General features: G+C 46.0%; 1 protein-coding gene across 1 annotated transcript in view; it reads left to right on the top strand.

The window, feature by feature from the left end:
• The first annotated feature begins 504 nt into the window (after positions 1-504).
• LOC117509998 (natterin-1-like) overlaps positions 505-15,565 on the top strand; it is a 31,449-nt gene continuing 16,388 nt past the window's right edge. Inside the window, exons 1-2 of the mRNA XM_034169605.1 lie at positions 505-565; positions 12,948-13,965. Of these exons, the coding sequence (XP_034025496.1) occupies positions 505-565; positions 12,948-13,965 (1,079 nt within the window). The remainder of the gene's footprint in view (positions 566-12,947; positions 13,966-15,565) is intronic.

Genomic DNA, 15,565 nt, shown 5'->3' with positions numbered 1-15,565 from the left:
AGGGCAACTAAGGAGGGGTTCTGTAAGAAGAATTTCAAGGTCCTGGAGTGGCCTGGCCAGTCTCCAGACCTGAACTCATTAGAAAATCTTTGGAGGGAGCTGAAACTCCAAACCTGAAAGATCTGGAGAAGATCTGTGGACCAAAATCCCTGCTGCAGTGTGTGAAAACTTGGTCAAGAACTACAGGAAACGTTTGACCTCTGTAATTGCAAACAAAGGCTACTGTACCAAATATTAACACTGATTTTCACAGGTGTTCAATTATTTGCAGCAGTAACATACAAATAAATTATAAAAAAAAACATACATTGTGAATTCAGGATTTTATTTTATTTATTTATTTTTTTTTAGATTATGTCTCTCACAGTGGACATGCACCTAAGATGAAAATTTCAGACCCCTCCATGATTTCTAAGTGGGAGAACTTGCAAAATTGCAGGGTGTTCAAATATTTATTTTCCTCACTGTATATATATATATATATTTGTCCTGTTGAATTTCCAGATGAATCCGTCAGTGCTGCTCGTGACCCTGCTGCTTCTGTCCTGGACCAGTGCAGAGAAAGGTAAAGATAAACAGATGTTCTCAGAGCAGAGAACCAGTAAAGTATGAAGTGGTGTTTGATTTGATTTACCATCATTAATAATTCTTCTGTTGGGAAAGTGTAGGTACACGGACCCACAACAGGGGGCGCAAATGAACGGACAATGGAGGAAGTCAAATAACAACACTTTACTGTTGTGAATGGGCACAACAAACACACCAGATTACAACAATAGACAACAAGTCAAATCATAGAAGGTGTCGTGTGGGCAGGCTCGAAGATAGAAGACGTCTGTCCAAAGCAGAACCGGAACCACACGATTTCCTCCGCCACCAGACCCCGGGAATACTGGAGCCGCCAAGTCCCGAACTCCCAGGTGGCCACTGCCTCCGCGTGTCGGACCTGGTACTGCTGGCGAGGAACAAAAAAAAACAATTAAATGTGGGCGCGTTTACACCCAGCAATCCACACGGCAGGAAAACTACCTCCACCTCTCGTTGGAAAGAGTCTGCTATATAACGCACAAAAGTCACAAAAGGTTACTGTCGAAAAGATCTCACGGTCAGCTGAGAATGTTACCTTCCAGGTAGAACGATATCTCGGAAAAGAGGTGGAGACATCGTCCTGCTGATGTACCCCTGCTGATCAGGTGATTGGTAACAGCTGTTGCAGGTGATGCGTGACAGCTGTCACCCTGGCTGCTCCTGTGAGGCGGCTGCGCCCTCTGGTGCCTGGAGCCCGCACTCCAGACAGGGCGCCCTCTGGTGGTGGGCCAGCAGTACCTCCTCTTCTGGCGGCCCACACAACAGGACCCCCCCCTCAACGGGCGCCTCCTGGCGCCCGACCAGGCTTGTCCGGGTGGCGGCGGTAGAAATCGGCCAGGAGGGCCGGGTCCAGGATGAAGCTCCTCTTCACCCAGGAGCGTTCTTCGGGACCATACCCCTCCCAGTCCACCAAATACTGGAAGCCCCGGCCCATCCTACGGACATCCAAGAGCCGGCGTACAGTCCAAGCCGGCTCGCCATCGATGATCCGGGCAGGAGGCGGCGCCGGACCCGGGGTACAGAGGGGTGAGGTGTGATGTGGTTTGATTCGGGACACATGAAACACAGGATGGATCCGCAGTGAGGTCGGAAGCTGGAGCCTCACTGCGGCTGGACTGATGACTTTGGCGATCTTGAAAGGGCCGATGTAACGGTCCTGTAGCTTGGGGGAGTCCACTTTGAGGGGTATGTCCTTTGTCGACAACCACACCTCCTGCCCTGGCCGATACGCAGGGGCAGGGGTCCGCCGACGGTCTGCATGGGCTTTTGCCCTCGTCCGGGCTTTAGCAAAGCAGAACGGGCGGCACGCCACACCCGACGGCACTTCCGTAGGTGGGCCTGGACCGAGGGCACACCGACCCCTCCCTCAACCACCGGAAACAACGGGGGCTGATACCCCAGACACACCTCAAAAGGGGAGAGGCCGGTGGCTGAAGACACCTGGCTGTTATGGGCGTACTCGATCCAGGCCAAATGGGTACTCCAGGCCGCCGGGTGCGCGGCAGTCACGCAGCGCAAGGCCTGTTCCACCTCCTGGTTTACCCGTTCTGCTTGCCCGTTGGTCTGAGGGTGGTACCCGGACGAGAGACTCACCGTGGCCCCCAGTTCCCGGCAGAAGCTCCTCCAGACTTGCGAGGAGAACTGGGGACCGCGATCAGAGACGATGTCTGTTGGAATCCCATGCAGCCGGACGACGTGGTGGACCAGGAGGTCCGCTGTCTCCTGGGCTGTTGGGAGCTTCGGGAGGGCCACGAAGTGGGCCACCTTGGAGAATCGGTCCACTATCGTGAGGATGGTGGTGTTACCCTGGGACGGCGGGAGGCCCGTGACAAAATCCAGGCCGATGTGGGACCAGGGGCGATGAGGCACAGGCAGCGGCTGGAGTAGTCCTGATGCCCTGCAATGGTCAGCCTTGCCCCTGGCGCAGGTGGTGCAGGCCTGGATATAATCCCGGACGTCGGCCTCTAGGGACGCCCACCAGAAGCGCTGCCGGACAACTGCCACGGTTCTTCGCACCCCTGGATGACAGGAGAGCTTAGAGCCATGACAGAAGTCCAGGACTGCAGCCCTAGCTTCTGGTGGGACGTATAGTTTGTTCTTCGGCCCAGTTCCGGGGTCCGGGCTTCGTGCCAGGGCCTCCTGGACGGTTCTCTCTACGTCCCAGGTGAGGGTGGCCACGATAGTGGACTCCGGGATGATGGGTTCCGGTGGATCCGACAACTCCGCTTTGACTTCATCTTCATGTACCCGGGACAAGGCATCCAATCTCTGGTTTTTGGTCCCGGGACGGTAGGTGATCCGGAAGTCAAAACGGCCGAAGAACAGTGACCAGCGGGCTTGCCTGGGATTCAGCCGCTTGGCGGTCCTGATATACTCCAGGTTCCGGTGGTCAGTGAAAACCGTGAATGGCACGGACGTTCCCTCCAACAGATGTCTCCACTCTTTGAGAGCCTCTTTCACCGCAAGGAGTTCTTGATTGCCGACGTCATAGTTCCGTTCGGCCGGGGTCAACCTGCGGGAAAAATAGGCACACGGGTGAAGGACCTTATCGGTCTTCCCGCTCTGGGAAAGCACAGCTCCTATCCCTGAGTCCGAGGCGTCCACTTCAACCACTAACTGGCGACTAGGATCGGGCTGCACCAGAACGGGTGCAGACGAGAAGCGCCGTTTCAACTCTTTGAACGCGGCATCGCAACGATCCGACCAGGTGAAGGGGACTTTTGGTGAGGTCAGGGCTGTCAGGGGGCTAACTACCTGACTGTAGCCCTTAATGAACCTCCTGTAGAAATTTGCAAAACCGAGGAACTGTTGCAGCTTCCTACGGCTAGTGGGTTGGGGTCAGTCTCTCACCGCCGCAACCTTGGCCGGATCAGGAGCGACGGAGTTGGGGGAGATGATAAACCCCAGGAAGGACAAAGATGTGCGGTGAAACTCACACTTCTCGCCCTTCACAAACAGCCGGTTCTCCAACAACCGCTGCAGGACCTGACGTACATGCCGGACATGAGTCTCAGGATCCGGAGAAAAGATGAGTATATCGTCTAGATATACGAAGACAAATCGGTGCAGGAAATCCCGCAAGACATCATTAACTAATGCTTGGAACGTCGCGGGGGCGTTTGTGAGGCCGAACGGCATGACCAGGTACTCAAAGTGACCTAATGGGGTGTTGAATGCCGTCTTCCATTCGTCTCCCTTCCGGATCCGAACCAGGTGATACGCATTTCTAAGATCCAGCTTAGTAAAGATTTTGGCTCCATGCAGGGGCGTGAACACGGAATCTAATAATGGCAACGGGTATCGGTTGCGAACCGTAATCTCATTCAGCCCCCTGTAATCAATACATGGACGAAGTCCGCCATCTTTCTTGCCCACAAAAAAGAAACCTGCCCCCATCGGGGAGGTGGAGTTCCGGATCAGCCCGGCAGCTAATGAGTCCCGGATGTAGGTCTCCATTGATTCGCGCTCAGGTCGTGAGAGGTTGTACAGCCTGCTGGACGGGAACTCAGCGCCTGGAACCAAATCAATGGCACAATCGTACGGACGGTGCGGGGGAAGGGTGAGTGCCAGATCCTTGCTGAAGACGTCAGCAAGATCGTGGTACTCAACCGGCACTGCCGTCAGATTGGGAGGGACTTTGACCTCCTCCTTAGCCTGGGAACCGGGAGGAACCGAGGATCCTAAACACACCCGATGGCAGGTTTCGCTCCACTGAACCACCACCCCAGACGGCCAATCGATCCGGGGATTGTGCTTTAACATCCATGGGATGCCCAAAATCATGCGGGAGGTAGAAGGAGTTACAAAAAACTCAATCTCCTCCCGGTGGTTTCCAGACACCACCAGAGTTACTGGTTGTGTCTTGTGTGTGAGTAAAGGGAGGAGGGTGCCATCTAGTGCCCGCACCTGCAATGGCGAAGGAAGCGCCACCAGAGGGAGCCCTATCTCCTTTGCCCATCTGCTGTCTAGCAGATTCCCTTCTGACCCCGTGTCCACCAGTGCTCGGGCTTGAAGGGTTAAATCCCCGCTCAGGATTGTGACTGGGAGTCGTGTGGCAATTTGTGTGTGTCTTACTTGAATGTCTTGACCCCCCCTTAGCCCAGTCTCTAAGGGCGAGTGTTGACGTTTTGGCCGTTTGGGGCAGTCTCTCTGAGTGTGCTCTGTTGAGCTGCAGAGAAAACACTCTCCACGGATCAGCCTCCCCATTTTGGCCCTGTGCGTTTCCCTAACAACGTCAACAGGGGGAGCTGTTGCCCCACAAACCGCTGCGGCTGTGGAGCGTGGGGAGGGCGGCCCCTTTTTGAACCCGGAAGGGAGAGGGGCGGCGCGTATCCGGTCACGTCCTTCGCCTCGCTCCCGACGGCGTTCCTCTAACCGATTGTCTAATCGTATAACGAGATCAATAAGCCCGTCCAAATCCCGCAGTTCGTCCTTAGCCACCAGGTGCTCCTTCAGGACCAACGATAGTCCGTTTACGAAGGCGGCGCGGAGGGCAGTGCTATTCCAGCCGGACCTCGCAGCCGCGATGCGGAAGTCGACTGCATAAGCAGCTGCGCTCCGGTGCCCCTGTCTCATTGACAGCAGCACGGCTGAAGCGGTCTCTCCTCTATTTGGGTGATCGAACACTGTTCTGAACTCCCTCACAAACCCATCATATGTCAGAAGGAGCCGTGAATTTTGCTCCCAGAGCGCTGTAGCCCAAACGCGTGCCTTGCCGCGAAGCAGATTAATCACATAAGCTATTCTACTACCATCAGTCGCGCACATGACGGGACGTTGTGCGAAGACGAGCAAACACTGCATAAGAAAGTCCGCGCATGTCTCCACACAACCCCCGTACGGTTCTGGAGGGCTTATGTATGCTTCAGGGGAAGGTGGGAGGGGTCGTTGAACGACCTGTGGAACGTCACTATTGCGCACAGGATCGACAGGAGGGGGAGCCGCAGCAGCGCCCTGAGGGCGTGCTTCCACCTGTGCAGCGAGAGCCTCCACCCTGCGGTTAAGGAGGACGTTCTGCTCGGTCATCAGATCCAGCCGAGCCGTAAAAGCGGTGAGGATTCGCTGCAACTCACCGATCATTCCTCCTGCAGACACCTGTGCGCCCTGCTCTTCCATTGGCCGTTCAATGGCCGGTCGACGCCCCTCGGGGTCCATGACGTTGGCCGAGATATCCTGTTGGGAAAGTGTAGGTACACGGACCCACAACAGGGGGCGCAAATGAACGGACAATGGAGGAAGTCAAATAACAACACTTTACTGTTGTGAATGGGCACAACAAACACAACAGATTACAACAATAGACAACAAGTCAAATCACAGAAGGTGTCGTGTGGGCAGGCTCGAAGATAGAAGACGTCTGTCCAAAGCAGAACCGGAACCACACGATTTCCTCCGCCACCAGACCCCGGGAATACTGGAGCCGCCAAGTCCCGAACTCCCAGGTGGCCACTGCCTCCGCATGTCGGACCTGGTACTGCTGGCGAGGAACAAAAAAAAACAATTAAATGTGGGCGCGTTTACACCCAGCAATCCACATGGCAGGAAAACTACCTCCACCTCTCGTTGGAAAGAGTCTGCTATATAACGCACAAAAGTCACAAAAGGTTACTGTCGAAAAGATCTCACGGTCAGCTGAGAATGTTACCTTCCAGGTAGAACGATATCTCGGAAAAGAGGTGGAGACGTCGTCCTGCTGATGTACCCCTGCTGATCAGGTGATTGGTAACAGCTGTTGCAGGTGATGCGTGACAGCTGTCACCCTGGCTGCTCCTGTGAGGCGGCTGAGCCCTCTGGTGCCTGGAGCCCGCACACCAGACAGGGCGCCCTCTGGTGGTGGGCCAGCAGTACCTCCTCTTCTGGCGGCCCACACAACATCTTCATCGGGTACAAAGTTGGTATCTTTCATAACCCCGGACTTGGCTGCATCAAAAGTGGTCAAAATATTTTGAATTAAGATTGCAGGGCTGTGAAAACTTAGCGGATCCGAGGAATTCCACGGATTTCATCATGGGGGGGGGGTGGTGTTAGTGTTGTACTCTGTAATTGTGTTTGTCACTGTTTTTAAAATGCCTATCGCAAAGCATTTTCCTTTTTTTTTACAACATCGTGCAAGTTTTAGAATTCCGGACACTGATCTGTGTGTTACAGATACAAATCCGTGTCCTCGGATCCGCGGAACTTCGCGGAGAAAAAAATGCCACTCAAAGCGTAGCTGTTACGACAGCTGTCATAAAGAGGGACTGGTTGGTTTCTATGGCGAGGCTGTGTGGCTCCTGCAAGACGCTTAAGCTAAACGTAGCATGTGGACATCGCAAATGTTTAGACCTCTCAAGTTTTTAAAAGAAGAATTTTGTAGCATGTCTGTGTCACGGAGCGACATCAGACAGAGCGAAGATGGCGAGAAACATGGTTTGAAAAAGTTTAAGGACAAGAATCCATGGAATTGTCACTTGCATCTGAAAGATAAACGGGAAAAGCAAACTGTGCCGTCAGGAAACACAGTAAGAATTGTTCTTTCCCTGGAAAATCAACATTGTGCTGTTCAAACAGGATTTTAGATTATGTGACGCTTTTTTTATTATTATTAATGGAGACTTTCTTTCATTGGAAAAAAAACATTGTGGCTTTCCATGGATTTACATGTATTTACACAAGAATGTAAATTAGGTTTTATTAATGTCGACTTTTTATGGGAAGAAGACACTGTGGATTTACAGGAATTTACACAATGTGTGACTTTTTTACTATAATGTATGTTATTGATATTTTACCCTGATTTTAAAAATATTCTCCAAGCTTTAGCTGTGCTTTTTGAAATGCTTTAACAGTCTTTTCAGTCTTCATGAATTTCATGTAGTTTAATTGTTCCGACTTAATGCATAATTTGGTTTACAATTGAAAGGAAAATCATTCCAGGTCCTACTTCCACGTCATATTCTGTTATTTCAACATTATCATAGATAGTTCAAATAAAAGAATGAATCTATGATCACATTTAAATATGCACTTCTATTGAGATTTTTTTTTCTTCCAGGAGATGCTGAAAATGCATCATTAGATATAAATTTAATTTGGTTTCTGGGGCCCCACGGGCCCTAGACCCCGGCTCGACCCCCTGCAAATTTTCCTCGGATTTCACAATTTTCATTTCATGGCCCTGAGATTGACTGTAGGTTTTTCAACTGGGACATCATGACTTCTGCACATCAGGCAAACTGCTGATACCATGGGTCAATTTTTTTCCTTACCTATTGACAAAAAACTGTAGATATCTTTTCATAGATCTTATTCCATAAGAAAAGCAAATGCATCACATATTTAACTTCAGAGTTCTCAACCCTGAGATGCAAATCTTTACTATTCATCCAGTCGTTGAAGATTTAGGCAGTGGTGGGCACAGGTCCGCGAATCTGCTAACTGCTAATTATCGAAGCTAATGTTTTCATTGTCGGACTAGCTTTTTAGATAACTTTGAAAAACATCAGCTGACCAATTAGGTTCCGATAAATTTAGATCTGATAATGTTTAGGTCACTAACATATTTTTGGAGGCATTGCTTATGCTGCATTTACACATAACGACAACAAGTCACGAATGCCACGAAGTACACTTTTCTTGGCCTTTGATCACGAATGTGATGATTCGGGGCAGAGGCATCAGGTGTCCTCAAGAACTGTTGCAACCTGTTACCACATGTTATGATTAATTGCACGTGTTGCTGGAGAATTATCAGGAACCATTACGCACGGTCAAGAATAATGTTCCGCGTTGTTGCGCGCTATTGCGAGTAACAGCGCATCATTAAATTCTGTCACGTTGTGAACGAGGTGAATTGTCTCCACACACACACCCATATTGCTAACACTTTAGATCGCTCCAGTTTTTCAGAAGAACTTTGTGAGTGCATGCATAGTTGGGCTCTGTGCCATGGAGTGGCACAGAGAGGAGGAGGAGGAGACAGACAGAGCCAGATGTGTGGCTTCATGAGGCACTCGTCTTGCGCGTTTTCCCAAACATCAGGCACATGCAGCAGGTGGAACACCTGCAGAAGCTCGCTGAAAAGCACTGAAATGAGACGTTTAGCCGAGTTGGTGTCAGCAATGAAACTGAATGCGGTGCAGCAGGGTTTAATTGTGCGCGCGCTTCTTCCTCCGCCAGACTGGAGGAGGTGCAGAGATGTCTGGCTGCAAGTGAGGCTCCTCTCGCTTCTCTGTTTCCTCTGGCTCAGACTCGTTCTCCCGCTCATCGGTTACAACAGCAGGTGGAACACCTGCAGGAGCGTCCTGAGCAGCTTCAGCAGGAACTGTGTAATGGCACTTGGCTGACTTCCTGTCACTGCTCCTCTTCGGCATACTGCATCAAACTGAACGCTGTGGAGCTGAGTTTAATTGTGTGCACGTGACAGAAAACTGATTCGTCGTGGCGTGCAGTGATGCCGCGTTATAAGTTGTGTCAAAACTTGACAGTTTCCGTGTCACTTCAGAATAACGCGTGACAGTTTGGGCTCCAAGAACCATCACAGGAACCTCTACGAACGTTGTCACGTTCTACTAAGGATCACTAGTCATCAAGACGGATCAACACGCTCAGTTGCGACCTCCACAACGTGAGATGAAATGAGGGTGCTGTGTGACATTCATTTACGATTTTTTGACAGGCAAAAACACAAATATCAAGAATATCACGCATCAACCCGCACTATTAAGAAACCTATTCAGATGCGTTAAGTCACATTAAGAATGTCAGGAATGTGTCACAAATGACAGAAAAATGACATTCTTAACGCATCTTGCTTATGTGTAAACGCACCTTTAACAGTTAGAAACATTTATGACGACTCAAGTCAAAGATTTTGCACCTACCTGTTAAACTTTTCCAATCAGACAGACAGCTCTATTCTCTGTAGACAGAGGAGAGCTGGTTAGGGCCCGGTCCCACTGAGGAGAGGATCAACTGCGCATGAATTGTGTAAACAAAAGTCGGGCGTTTGTTGTCGTCCACAACAAAATTGGCCAAACATGGCCAAAAATGACAAATGTCAGTATGAATTACAGATATATTAATAATATATAGCGAATATATAATGAACAATCACGGATGTATAATGCATATACTGAGGAAACAGATCGGACGCATTGCGATTATCACAGACATATTACGGATGTATTGAGAATGCATTGCGCACGTGTTGCGGAAACAGCGGTTGTATTGTGCATACGCAACATCTGCATTGCTTTCATAAAAGAAGCGCACTCGGACCACTATTCACACCAACACCACAGCAACATGACCGACATCAAAGAAGCAGGGGAGGAAGAGGCAGAAGGCTGCTGCTGATGCAGAAGACAGGGCTCCATCTCCCACCCCACCTCCTCCAGCAACAGATAGGGCCAGGTCTCTCACCCCCACCCCCTGAAGCTGCTGTCCATGAGGTCCTGGAAGTCATTCCTGGACTTGGACAAGTTGATTGGTACGTTGCTGGATGGCAGCAACTCTCACACAATGTCTTTGGGGTTCCATAACTACATCTGTATGTCTCCACAGCTGGACTGGCAATGACTGGCACAGAATTTGCCTCGATCATTTTTTATAATCAAATTATTCGACTTATTTGAATAATCATTTCAGCCCTATTTATAATAATTCACTCTCCCATGCCAGAAAGTAAATTCTGTATATCTGCCAGAGATAGTGCATAGTCATCTCCTCCACCATGTGTTCAGTCACTGTTCACTAAAAAAGTCTGATTCCGCGTCACCATTCAAAAAGAATTTTAATTATTTAATTATCAAATATGCACTATGGTTATCCTGCGGGGGAAGAATAAAAAACATGATGTGCATTAAAAAATAGAATGTTGTCTTTACAAGTGTGTAATTTAATTTTGTTTTCACAATATAGCGGAATGTCAAATTGAAATGCTTGTAGAATGGCATCATGACACATATCGTATTGGGACGAAGTGCGTCATCACAGCCCTAATTATTTCCAGTGGTGGGCACAGCTAACCAAAAAATTTGCTTCGATAACAGATAATCAGCTAACTGAAAAGTTATCTTTTATAAAGCTAAACCGATAAACCACCCAAAAATTTATCGGAAGCTACAGATAACCGATAACTTCCAGTATTGTTTCTGGTACACTTGCAACTACTAACAAGCTGATTTTGAATTTTAATACCACGATCGCTTCTGGTAACATCAAAGGTGAGCTGGAGCCAAGTACAATGATTGAAAATACCGTACAGTGCCTGCCCAGCTTTAGGGCGAATACTGCCATGAACACTACGGGCCAGTAGACAGCAGTAGAGACCGTGAAAACTTGTCAAAACAAAATTCCAGATAATCCATGTCTGCTACGTTTAAGATGCGTGGAATTTAACAAATGCAAACTGAATTTCAGACATCTTATATATATTACTCTGGAACAAAGACGACAGTGTTTGACATAAGTAGGACTCAAAATAGCAAACAGTAATCGATTGCAATGATTCCATTTGAAAATAATGAGAAGCAACCTGACCTTCTTTTGGCATTTTTACATAAAACAAACACAATAACAACTCTATAAACCCAGAGAATATATTCACGAGAGTTTTAGGCACAGTATACAAAGAGTTTAGTGCTGTTGTCTGTGTGGAGCCTGATCAGAGCGTCTCAAATGCATTTCTTCTGTCGTGAATGTACTGACATTACCCATAATGCACTGCTAGGCACAGCATGTCCACATGTTCAAAATTAGTGCATTACTTTAAAACTAAAACATATATCTGATATTTTTACTTTATAAAACTTCAGACATGACATTAATTTAAATAACTTGTCCAAAATTAGTTTGGTTAAAATTTTAACCATACGTTAAAACTCTATGCCTCTGGATGACTTGGGTGATATTGCCTGCATATCAGCATGGGCTCAAAAGAAATGAGCTTTTTCCTTTTCTGTGACCAGCTCACCTTTGCCTGCAGGGATTAGAACAGTTTCTTTTAGAAGCAGTTCTTCTCTGTTTATGGAAGATAGAACTGCGCATCAACTGCAAAACATTCAACAGATAAGTACTCAACTGATTTTAGATTTCATAGATGTTTGTAACACTTCAGCTTTGTTTACCATGTCTGCAAAAATATGTTACAACTGTAACAAGTATCGGACCAAAACATATTGGAAAATAGTCAGTCCGATAATGGTTTTCAAAGTTATCTGAAAAACTACTCTGATAATGAAAACATAACCTTTGATAATAAACGGTTAGCAGATTAGCAGAACTGTGCCCACCACTGATCACTATGTAACACAATTTTTGTTCCTGGCTTCTAAGTGTTACATTTCAATTGCTTATGTCTAAAGTCTATGGAAAAATGACTACATTCAGCACAAACTTTGATTTTATTTTTTTTTAATGTTCTAGAAAGTTCTAAAAGTTTCTTGAAATTTCTAGATAATTCTGGAAACTTCTGGACAGTTCTAGCAGTTAAAGAATATTCTAGAAAACTCAGTAGTAGTGAAGGTGAATCGAGAATATTCTTGAAAACAGACAAATTTCAAAATATAATTGTCCTGATCACAGAAGCAAAGTTTCTGTGGAATAACAGCTATTTTCTATTTATTTAAGGCATAACAGGTTAGGAAAACACACTGTGTACCCAGGAACAAAACAAAAATAAAAATTTGTTACATAGTGTTATTTATGCTGCATTTCAACATGGCATTCTATGGGGGACTGTCTTACTTTTGGAGCCAGCCTCAAGTGAACATTGTAGGAACTGCAGGTTTTGGCACAGTTGTGTTGGCTTCATTTTTCAGCACCAGAAGTTGTGTTTCAGACAGAGTTCCAGTGTTTAACTGCACAAGAATATTGGCACTTTTCCAAAAGAGAGTGAAAAAATGCTGCTAAACATTGATTTTAGCCATTTTATTTTTGTTGATTCACTTTCAACGCAAAATGTAAAAATATGTTTTCTTGATACATATTGTTGGTATTAATATATGTTTTATTTGTTTGGGATAATGCACATTACTTACAACAAACATGACAACACTGTCATGATAAATTCAGAGCAGGATTAGTCAGAACATGAAGAGAATCCTACTGATGATCTGTGCTGGAGTTAGCTGAGCAGGATTAAATTAGATTGCTGGGCCTTGGCAGAGGAACACACTCAGGATACTGTATCATTTTGATCCTCCTCACCTTTGGTGAAGGTTTGAGGTCAGACTGTAGCTTGAACGGGGTCTTTTCTCTCATATTAAGCAATTATCATTTTTCTGGTTTACAAAATTTACAAAATCTTGTCTTTTTTGTCAATGCAGATGAAGAGATTTAATGTAGTTCTGTGTGTCTGTGTATCTTTCTCTCCAAAGATCTTAAAGTAAGGGTGGCTCGATCCAGCAACGATGAGACCAACCTACACTGGGAGGAATGTAAAGGATCTGTGCCTGATGGAGCCGTTTCAATTCGAAACACTTACGTGACTCCGGCTCGCACAGAGTATGTCTGCAAATCTGCTTGCCAAGCTGGTTACTACAGCACCAAGGATTCAAAGTGCCACTACCCCTATTTATCACGAGAAATGTCATCCTCTAGCAACTGCTATATCCTGGTGAACAGAGATAACTTTGAGCTTCTGGAGTGGAAGGACGGTTACGGTGGTTCAGTGCCAGCCAACGCAGTCAGTACATGTGGTAGGAATGAGATGTTTGTAGGGAAGAGTGCGTACGGTCTCGGAAAAATATATCCTCCTAACCGCTGCTTATATTATGTTTGGAACGGTGCAGAGACCTGGACCAAGACGTACCAGGCTCTGACTATGAATAAAGACATTACTGAACAGACCATGAAAGATGTGAAATACCAGACTGAAGGGGTTCCTGTCATTGAGGGTAAACCAGAAGTCATGCGCAGATCTACCGCCAAAAACCAGCACTGTCTCGAAGTTACAAAAACAGTTACGCTCACCAAAGACATTTCGACAGAGGAAAGGTGGGATGTCACTAATGCAATCACATTAGGTGTCAAAACTAGTGTCACAGCTGGGATTCCTGATGTTGCCTCTGCATCACTTGAGGTTAGCATGATGGCGACGAGGGAGTTTACTAAGGGAGCCAGTAAGACTGAGACTCAGTCGTACTCTGTTTCTGTGTTAGTGCCAGTTCCACCAAAACAGTCCTGTACTGTCAGTATGGTTGCACAGGTGAACAAAGCAGACATCCCTTTCACAGCAACCTTGATCCGCACCTACCGAGGTGGCAAGAAAACTCAGACAACGACCAAAGGGTTCTATAGGACGACCCAGGTAGCAGAAACCCACGCAAACATAGAACAATGTACCATCATAGGTGACTTGAAAGATTGTCCAAAGGTTTCAAGCACCAGCAGCCCACATTAAAAAAAAGCCTGTTAAAGTAACTGGAAAATAAAAGGAAAATATCTTCTTTCTTTGTTTCAGCAAAATGCAGAAGTGATAACTTATTCTGACTTCTTATAAAAGCACACATACAGTTACATTCTTACATTTCCTCACTGCAGGCTGTCGAAAAATCAACTTTTGACATATTGCCTCAAACGGCACATTATCCAGTGAAAAAAACATGTTGTTTTGACTCTACATTGAAGAAAAATATGAAAATCTTATATTAATTTGTGGTTGGAAATTAATAAAGTCTGATGTGGTTTGTCAAATACAAATTTTTACTGCTACTAAATAATGATGAAATTATTCACATTCTGATGGTTTGGTTCAATAAGATGTTGCTTCTTATCGTGATCATTTTAATTGAATTGAAGTGTTTTAACAATATGGAAAGTGTTTAAAATGATGTATCTCAGTATGAATTAAAATATTTGTATTTTAATGTCAGAATAGAGATTCTGAAATGATCCTTCAAATGTTTTGAACGAAGACATTTTGACTGTCGTGTTTTGAAGACAGTAAAGTTTCAATGAATTTGTTTGACCATTGCTTTTGATTTGATGATGTAAGAAGCTTTGCAATGAGAACGATGATGTCAGAGTGTACTGATGATGCTTAGCCAATAAGAAACCTACACGTGTGTCTCCATCTTTGGAAATCACAAACTTAAAAGCCGGGGGCGGGGCTTCACTTTTTGCTCTTTCTTCTCTGTCGGCCTTCTATGTTGTGAGAGATCATGATGAGTCTGTTTGTATAACTGACTCCTTCTCTTGAATAAAACATTTAAACATCTGAAAGATTTTTTTGATTTCTTTTGGAAAATTTGACACCTTGAACCATTTCCAGACTTTAGACGGGTCCCAGATCCACAGTTTGAATGAATGAATGAATGAATTTATTTGGCGCACACAGGTCCAGAAAAACAACACTTACAAAAAAAGAAAAAAGAAAATAGTCCAATAGTCTCATGGGGAGAACAAGCAGAACAGTTTAACTGATACTGACATTAACCAGGTGAAAGATGTGTCTCAATAATAATCCATCCATCCATCCGTCCATTTTCTTTACCTGCTTACTCCAGTTAAGGGTCATGGCGGGCTGGAGCCTATCCCAGGAGTCATAGGGAGTGAATCAGAGTACCTTCTGGACAGGATGCAAGTCTGTCGTAGGTCCACATATCAACAAACAAACACATTCACACCGCACAAACACCTATGGACAATTTAAAGTTTCCAATCCATCTAACCTGCATGTCGTTGGAGCCACCGTGCTGCCCACACAAACACGGAGAGAATGTGCAAACTCCACACAGAAAGGCCATAGGTGGGAATTGATCCCATGACCTTTTTATTGTGAGGCAACAGTGCTAACCACAAAGCCACTGTGTTGCCCACCTCAATAACAATAATAATCACATTTTTATGAAGCATTTTCAAGAAATCATTTAAAGTACTTTCCAATATACTGTTAAAAATATAAAAAGTGGCATGAAAACAAAAAAAAAACTAAGTAAATGCAAAATTTACAGTTTAAAGGAAACATCAAGAAAGCGGATAAACAAAACAGTAA

This window comes from Thalassophryne amazonica, chromosome 5 (assembly GCF_902500255.1).
Source record: "Thalassophryne amazonica chromosome 5, fThaAma1.1, whole genome shotgun sequence".
Lineage (NCBI taxonomy): Eukaryota > Metazoa > Chordata > Actinopteri > Batrachoidiformes > Batrachoididae > Thalassophryne > Thalassophryne amazonica.
Note: the sequence above shows the minus strand (reverse complement) of the source record. Positions and strands in the feature narration are given on the sequence as shown.